Source organism: Limulus polyphemus, unplaced genomic scaffold (assembly GCF_000517525.1).
Source record: "Limulus polyphemus unplaced genomic scaffold, Limulus_polyphemus-2.1.2 Scaffold593, whole genome shotgun sequence".
Classification (NCBI taxonomy): domain Eukaryota; kingdom Metazoa; phylum Arthropoda; class Merostomata; order Xiphosura; family Limulidae; genus Limulus; species Limulus polyphemus.
In genome coordinates, this window is record NW_013666203.1 from 245,540 (window position 1) to 255,186 (window position 9,647).

The following is a 9,647-nucleotide window of genomic DNA, read 5'->3' on the forward strand; positions in this document are numbered from 1 at the left end:
AGTAATATTAAAGTCAAGTATGTATTTTACGGTGTAACATTAAATTTTAATATTGAAAGTTATGTAGGGATGATCTATGTATAGCTGTATCATCCCCTATATTCTTTTTGGAACTGCCATCCCTACATCATTTTACATTTACCAAATGTTTTTTATTACTTGCAACAATACTATAACAGCCCAGAATTATATTTTCTGTTACTATTAAAGCACACCTTGTACAACTGAACATTCTGTATAGGTTTATTTTGTTACACAATTGCTAAAAATTGCCAAGTTAGTAAAGCTAGTTGTTTATGTTTTTATCCCTTTTCAGACCAACCAGGCATTGATATTTCTCAATTTTTTTCTTCTTACAATGGAAATGCTTAATCAAGTTGCATCAAACCTAGTACAAACTTACTAAACACTATGTAGTTTTGGTTTGAAAATTTTTTAAATTTGATTTAGTTTTCTATCATTTTTATGTCATGAAATTTTCAAGATTTTGTTCCGAGACATTTTTTGGAAAAACAACAACATTAAACACATTTCATTTCATCTTGTTCATCAGAAAGTTCCACTTTATATATTCAGTCCTTGTGTATTTTCATTAACATATTTCTCTTAAAACTTTATTTTGCCAACTACAGTAGTCACCACTTCTGGCTGTACATAACAAAACACACCACATAAACTGACAAAGATTTATTAGTGAACTAATACTTGATCTTTAAAATTGGTATCAGATCAGGCTATCAATATTCCTGGTCAAAATAAATTTATATCTAATAAAAATGCTCTGATTTCAATAAATTAAAAGTACTGTTGTTTATGTGTGTTGTTTGAATATGATAAATTTAAAAATGTTCAATAAATAAGGATATGAGTTAGCAGAATATTTTACCATCACTACCATACTCTCTAAACCTAATAAGGCTTAGTTGTCTTGTCACAAAAAAAAAAACTGACATAACTTTCAAATAATTATATAACATTAAAACATGTTCAGGAGTAAAAAAATTGTATAAAGAATCCATAAAAAAATTCCTAGGTCTGATGTTTGTTCCTAAGTCCTATAAATTTCATACTAAACTCCACTGTTATTATCTGCAAAATCCACATCTAGTCATTTTTTTTTAAGAAACTATAAACGACTTCTCATACCAATTTATTCACTCTACATTGGCATAAATAATGTATAATTTGCTCTATCCAATGATATTTAAACTTTCTTTGTAGCTATTTTTAATGTTCTTTATTAGTAGTTGTTCCCACCCATTTATAACCTTACAGCATGTGATGTGAATAGACCCAAATTATAATAAATATTCAGGAAGAGGTGAAGGCAAGACACCTCAGAAATGTGAAAAATTATTTGCAAGTTACACTGGATAAATGTTACAGATGACAATATCAATTATAAAATATTTCTGAGCAAAAAGCTGTTGAAATAAAGTTAGAATTATTACTTTTACTTAAATTTTGAAATGCAGGTTTACACCCATTATTGGAAAGTTGCTCAATACCTTATAGGGTTAATGTTATTTCTGATAACTCTTTGCATCTTCCAGAATAATAACTACAGTATGTGAATGCAAGAATTATTTTTTTCTTAATGTGTTTGCTGGTTGGTAAAACTATGAGTAGATTTCTGAATTGTTTTTTTAATTCTCAGTACAATATTGCACTGGCAAAATTACAATAATAAGTGATATTTCTTCAAAGTAACAACATGTTTCATCTTATGTTATATATCTAAGCTATAAAGTTAACATATGAAAAAGTATTTCTGATGGATACTCACCTGCTCATCCAAAAATGCTATTCCCTCATGCATCTGCCTATGAAACTTGCATACTACTATCCTTGAACTAACTTCCGCTTAAATTCACATGCTTACTGTGATGATATCATCATGCAGCAATAGCCCTCCATCAATAAGAGGTTGACACAACCTCCATGAGTATTAACTCCCCCAGGATTGTAGCTTTTGAGAAATAAGCATACCCTGGTGGGATCCTATTTTAAGGGGGAGAAAGGAAAAAGAAAAACATACTCATCTCAAAAATGGTGTGTTGATTGAAGAATGATGACTGGTTGAAGTTGAAATCCTGTGGGAGACAATGATAATGAATAACAAATGTGTGGGGAGTCTCCACATTCCCACCTGTAGGATCTCATCCAAGAGCCAGTGAAGGTGGAAAGAAAGAGACTGAGACAGGTGACAAACCAGGTGCAAATAAATGGGAAATACCCTTCAAGCATCCCCATCCAGAGAAGAGTATACCAACTGGAAGAGTTGACTGACCCATCTAGTAAGGGCAGAAGGAGAGATATCCCTGGGAGAAGAGGGGTCCCAGAGCAGGAAGAGACGATGGTGGGGATCCCAAAAGGGAAAAGTCCATGTTAAGTAACACCAAAAAGCCCAAACATGACACAGAAGCCAATCAAACTCTGAATGTCTATATAGATAGGGCAGAGATAGAAGGAAGGGAGATAGGAGAAAAAGTATGGCTACCTTTCTGAGTAGCAAAAGTATTAGGAAGAAAAGACTGGTCCAGGAAGAGGAGTATGTAAGTGCAGTACAAGAGGATGTGAGAAGCTTCAATAGCACAGACATCCAAACAATGGTGACTGCAGGCAAGAAAGAGGAAAAAAAAATGTCTTGACAGAAAGGTGGTACAAATAGCAAGAAGCCAACAGCTCAAAATGGGCAAGAGTGCAAAACCACATCAAGGTCAGTGAAAAATGAAGGAGCAGAACAGAGTGGAGAGGACAGGTGAAGAAGATATTGTGATACCAGAAAAGGTGGAATGCAGTGAACAAGGCTGCTCAACAACCAGCAGTGGTGTAGACTGTCAAACCAGGTAAAAAAAAAACAGAAAGGTGATTCACAGTAGGATGGCCAGGTGGAAAGGAGTGGTGGATAGACCACTGATGAAAGACCCACCACTTTTGTTGATAGACAGACATAGTGGAAAGGTGACAGGAATGTGACAAGAAGAATGCTACACAATCAGACAGTCCAGCCCAACAGGCAACAGACTGGAGAAATCCCACATATGAAGATGGAGAGATGACATCTCTTAATGAAAAGGGGACGTATGAGATTGAAGCAATAGATAGGGATATCAGGTAGAGGAAAGGAGGGGTCTGGACTCTAAGCAAAGAAGCAGAGGAAACAAACAGCTAGCACAATATCATGAATATGAAAGTATACTTTCTGCTAAAGGATGCTATACGTCAAGATTCACACAAGTAGCTAGCACTAGTTCATGAATATGAAATTACACTTTCTGCTCAAAAATATCACACATTAAGTTTCACATGATGGAATTTCACCCAGTGAAAATCTATGTAATTCAATAATTTGCACCTTAACAGCTACTTAATACTATGATTTTACTAGAGATACTTTCATATTAATTACACATCTCAACATCCTCAAACTAGACTTCTAACTAATATAAATTCTAAGTATCATCCAATTAGCTTAAATCTTGTAAAGTAAAAAGCTTTATAGTATAAATGAACACAATACTGTTCATCAGTGTATGAAAGCAACATACCAATGGCTCATGTCTTCCATGCTGGTATAAGTCTGCCATCTGGTGAAGAACTTCTGTTTCACAGTTACTTAAAAGTCCTACTGCTGCTGATCGAAGTAGAAACACTCGTACATCCTGTCCTAGTGGATAAAACTTGGATGGATCAGCATGGTAAAGGTCAGCCTCTGAAAAATTAATGTAAGAAATGTTAGACAAGAATCACTATCATCATAAAATAATCCATCCTACATTTAGAATTAGTATTGAATTATTTGTATAACACTTAAACTTTCTTGTATGAAGTTATAAACTAAAAGTCTACTATTCCTTTCCAGATTAATAGGTTACTCAGTTGTTGTTGTTGTTTGTTATTAAGCACAACTCTACACAAAGGTCTATCAGTTTTCTGCCCACCATGGGTATCAAAAAGCAGTTTTTAGCAGTACAAATCCACAGACATACCGCTGTGCCACTGGGTGGGGGGGGGTGTACTCAGGTGCCCATTCACAACTCAAATTTCAAAACTTAATTTATAAAAATAAATGTTCTATTTTAACAATCTTTCTAATCAATATTATAATATAGAATTAATGTTTTAGCATTATATAATGCTGATCTAGTATATTTCATGACTAAAAATTTAAAACATTTCCAATTTCTGTTAAGTGTCTATGTGTCTAAACTGTAAACATCACACTTACAAATATATTTTATTAGCTCCTAAGCTAATATTTATTTTTCTCAATCAAATTTCAACCATTTAGGTTAGCTTGCCATTTACTTTATGTTTCTGTGCTTTCTGTTTGTTTATGTATGAACTTATTGGCTGAACTCACATTTATATTACTAAACTTTAATGTCTTGCAGTCAATAATATAATAATCTCATGTAAAATTTAGGACATGGAAACTATGTGCAAAAAACCAGTAAAATAAATTTACATTTCAAATAAGAAGAAGCTTGGGTAATTACTCTAAACAAGGTTCTGAAACACTTTCCTTGAAATTTTTAATATTTTCTTATGTTTTTCATTCCAGATAATGTTTTTGTGTTATGTTTATTTGAAAATTACATATTCTTTTCTGGCACCAGATATAAATACTTTAGGTTAGAGAGTAAGGTAAGCTAAGGCCTGGACCAGCAAACAATTCAGAGAACATAAATCCTTTTTTATTTAATATTAGTGAAAATACCCACCTTTGCACAGGTTATTCGGTTGATATATTTTTTAGCAAGTGCATAAAATTTATCATAAAAGTAAAAATATTGATTCAATTTTAAACCTAAATCATTTCTGAATTAAGCTATTTTCTGTTATATCACCAACGTTTTTAATAAAAAATAAACCTCTTTAATCAACAGAGATTAAATTAAGAAATTAACAAATATTTTTCCCAATTTTATTATTTATACATTTCATTTTATACTTTCAGTACATATACTAACAACAATAATAGGTTATACTTTTGTTGCTAAGCAACATAACATAAAAGCCATTGTTGGAACACAGTTACCAAAATGCACTAGCTTTTTCATATATTAGGAGTTGCTAATCTAACTGATATACTACATGGTATAGTATGGGATGTCCACGGACATGGATAAGTAATAATACCCAGGTGCACACCCTCAGGGTCCGCTTAGTATGGGTGAAAATTTTCAGGTTTCTAGGTTCTTTCCTCTTGGAGCTATGGCAGTCACATACACAGACATGCCCTTTTATTATTATACATAACATTTATTGAAATGAAATAACACCCAAATACAGTAACTTTTTATATATTGAAAACTATAACTGTAAGATATAAATCAATCTCGACCAAAAACAAAAACTGTCATGCTACAATGTCTGACAAAGGTATGGGTGACACCATTTTGAAAGTTATGGTTATTTTTGAGTGATAAATCTTTGCCAGTCATTTTGTGTTTTTTATGATTTATACTGATTCAGTCAGCAAAATAAATATTTTGGTGACTATCAGACAAGTTAAAAGTTACTGCATATGTAAAATGGGACTTTCTGTTTATTATTAAAAAAATATAAAATGAAAAACAAAAGTGAGTATTTTTATTATTTTTCAAAACAAAATATTGGAACTTTTACAACCTACAAAAATAATAGAAATGCTAACTCAAATTTTTTCATGCAGAAAATACTATTCACAAAGTTTGGAACATGTTTCATGTAATTTAATTATTTTCACTATGAAAAAAATTGTTTAGAGAATATAGTAAATAGTCTATGCAGTCAAAAAGATTTCAACTATGAACTTTGAGATGAGCTAGTTATATTTCAGATAAGAGCCATCAGTAGGAATATGCAAATGATCAGGAAAGACTTACAAAGTTCAATGTAAAATTGGCTAATAAGATAATAAAAAGACCTCTGGTGAGATAAGAATTTATTGAATATTTATTACAAATTTTGAGGGTAATTGTTACACTAAATTACTCCTTACATTCAAATTCATTGGGTACAACTATGCATGTTTCAAACATCAAAAATGATATATACATTTGCTTTGAAACTAAGGCCCATGTAGAAAATTTAAATTCACTATTACTTCTACATTAAATTTCAAACTGTTATTAAAATATTACACTGTTTTAGTTGTATTTCTGTTTGATTCAAAAGGTATTTAAAACTAATTTTATTTTTAGTCATTAAAATATATAACCTTTATCTTCCTTTTAAAACTTTTAAAATGTAATACTGAGGATTTAACTATTTATTGTACACTAATTTCACTGTATTACAAAATGTCAATTCTTCTCAGTCTGTCTCCTCTGGAGATAATGGTACCCTTATTAGATTTAAATTATACACAGAAAAAACATCAGTAGAAGTTTCTTAACTATACATACATATAATATAAAGTTAATAGAATCGCACGAAGCAGTTCTCACAATTACCACTTTACACAATCATGCTAAGACAAGGTTCTAAACAGTGACTTTATTCATGTGTTCATTCTATTCTGTCTTTCGTTTTGGTACTTATTGCTTACTCTCAATGTGCTTTGAGTTTTTGTACAATCACTTTTTCACACAACTTTATTCAGGTACAAGAAAGATCTTAAATCATGTTAAAAACCATTCTTCTTATTTTATATATAACAAAATATATAAAAAAACTTACCTAAATCAGCAAAACTCTCTAATGCATACATTCTATATAGGTGAGCTGGAGTTACTAGAAGTAAACAAGAAATAAAGGCAAATCACCAACTTCATAATTATTTAAATATATTTGTGATGTAAAAACTTACAATAGTCTTCACACACTTTAAAGTGCAGTAAAAAAAATCAAACCCTGATAACACACATTTATGCAGAATTACAACATAAGAGCCTAAAGTCTCTCCCAGGTCCATATAATATTGTATAGCTTTCAAATTCTCAGTTTTACTAGAATTAACTCATTTCTTATTTCATAGGTAACTACCAATTTAAAATCAATATAATATCTAATATAATAAATGGAAATAATGATCATTTAAAAAAAAGCTACACATATAGTTTAACAGTTGTACAAAAATGTTCATAGTTACAAATAATTAACAGTCTAATAATTTTTTTTCAGATTAATTTTGCTTTGATAACATTTTGGCTCTAAGCCATCATCAAATAGTGCTTAATTCTTAAGTATTTTATATTGATATAACTAACAAAATTTTTATCAAAAATCTACGAAAAAGTAATTTCATGCAGGCCAGATTTGAATGCACAACAAAACATGATGACTTTCATGACCAGACCACGTTTGCTTACTTGCAAGTAATGTGTGGATTTTCCTTTATACATTATAGTGAAACTTCCCGACTTCAGGACCCAATTATTCTACAAAAATACCATATGTGAAAAAAAAACAGGTTTCAGATTCAGAAAATAAAATGCATTGGTGAAATATTATTCCATGCATTTTGGGGTGTGATAGTTGCCGAGGTATCCATGTTGGGTGCAAACATTATAACAGACAGAAAAAAGGAAAACATGTTTATTATGGAAAGAAGCCATTTAATATGGAACAACAAAAAAAGGTGGCACTAAAAAAAGCATCACATGAAGAATTCTCACCTAGAGGTGAGAAATTTAAAAAATATTTTCCCAATAGTTAAATATTTGGTTCATTTTTCAAACTGTTATTTCTCTCAACTTATAAACAATATTAAGAATTCTTTATATATTCAAGTAACTGAACACATTTACAAAATTACATTAAAACATTTCTCTATCTTAGTGAAATGGTAAGTTCCTATGGCAAATACAATGTTATTTCAAATCTTAAATTGTTATACTTAAGCCTTAACATAGTAATTTTCCTTCAAATTCTAATCTAGCTATTCTCAACTTTCACAGTAAACTTAACATTTTCCTTACCTGAAAATTATTTCTAATAGATACCATCCCTTCATACAGTAACTATTCCTTGCACACTTGCCATTGAGATTTTGCATGTGCAACTTGTCTAGAAATATCTTCCACCTAAGACACATTTTAATGTGAATTGCACTAGTGCATGATTTACTCATCATGTGATAACAGCCGTCCACCAATAGGAGGGTGCTACACCCTCCATGTACAGTAGATACCCATAAGCACTTGTGCTCAAAATTATTTCATTCCTAGACAAGGCAAGAATAAAGTGCACTGGTAGCAGGGGAAAAGGGTAGGAAGCTGTGCAGAGAGGTATCTATCAGAAATACATTTTCAGGCAAGGAAAATGTTAACTTTCAAAATGGTCCACTTACTTCTCTGCACACAGTAGCTAAAATCCAACACTGATGTGGTAGAGGGACTGGTGCAATTGTGAAAATCTAAATGAGCTATCTTTGAAAAAAGTAACTGAAGGAGAAAGCCCATGCAGTGTGACACCTTGTAGTGGGGCTTATTAGAGGGGCAACACTTGTAGGAGACTGCACCTATCTCATGCATGATGGATTTGCAATGATGGAAGTATGAAAGGAGGAAGGTAAAGAAACCAATGTATTGCAGGGATGGACAGAAAAGTGCATGACCAACCGAGTATTTGCATACAACAAGTTGAATAGACTTGAGGTGCAGTGTGGCTAGGGCAATGATCAGACAGTACAGTATGGTATGTGTTATGTTGTATCATTTACTCACCATACTTACAGGAATGGGGATGAAGGTCCTTCCCTGTTGTAAGAGGAGAATACTTTGCCACATTTAGCTGGCCAAACCAATGGGGATGACCTGTACTACACTAACTTGGACACCCATACCCTACTTCCCACTGCATTGTGCAGCCCACTCGGACTCTCTCCAGAGGGAATCACACAATCAGTAAGGAACTTTCGAAGTCAACCACTTCAGTGGCTAGGAAAAGAAAGAGGCAAGGGTTTCTTATGTAGTGCCCTGCAAAGCTTTGAGATTCGATTCGTTTGTGAATCGGGATTGAGGATTCGATTCGATTCATTAGCCGAGGCTCTGATTCGATATTTTCAAATCTATATCACTTCCGGTAAACTTTAGAATTTAGCTTTTAATTCAGTCTGTATACTGGAACCTATTTCCTTATAATAACACTTTTGCTACACTTTTATACCATTCTTCTTCCATATGTTTAAGTACATTATATCTTTTGTTTTTAGTAAGATTTATTTTGTCTTTTGTTCTCAGAATAATTTACTTTTATACTCATTACTAATTGTGCATAGAAGAACTCTACATAAATAAAGAATCCATTTTCTGTTTGACTTAAAAATTTAATTCAGCCTATATACCCTATAAACTACATATATACAGCCAATTCGATTTGAGATTTGATTAAAATATTTCGGGATGATTCAATTCATGATTAGATCATAATAAAATTTTGTGATTCACAAAGCCCTACTCCTATGGTCCACTCAAAGACCAGGAAGAAGGAATTCACAATGAGGAGACACCGGTGAGGAGCCTGAACCTAATTAGACCTCTCCAAACGTCTTTTGCTGGAGAAAGTGCAATGGGTAACAGTGAAACTTATTTTTGAAAAACGTCATGCATGATCCAAGGAAGTGAGCAGACACTCCATGTTTGTCCATGGAAGGTGAGATCTGGAATGGACAATGAATGTGTGTGTGTGTGTGTGTATATATATATATATATATA

General features: G+C 32.2%; 1 protein-coding gene across 6 annotated transcripts in view; it reads right to left on the reverse strand.

The window, feature by feature from the left end:
- The window catches only part of LOC106459329 (uncharacterized protein C1orf43 homolog), a 38,414-nt gene that overhangs the window by 7,727 nt on the left and 21,040 nt on the right, over positions 1–9,647 (reverse strand). For 4 of the 6 annotated variants that reach the window (XM_022385800.1, XM_022385799.1, XM_022385798.1 and 1 more), the window contains exons 5-6: positions 6,670–6,723; positions 3,552–3,715 (exon numbers count right to left, since the gene is read on the reverse strand). In XM_022385800.1, coding sequence (XP_022241508.1) covers positions 3,552–3,715; positions 6,670–6,723 — 218 coding nt within the window. Of the gene's footprint in view, positions 1–2,038; positions 2,094–3,551; positions 3,716–6,669; positions 6,724–9,647 lie in introns of all 6 variants that reach the window. The other 2 variants (XM_022385801.1, XM_022385802.1) reach the window with 1 other exon arrangement.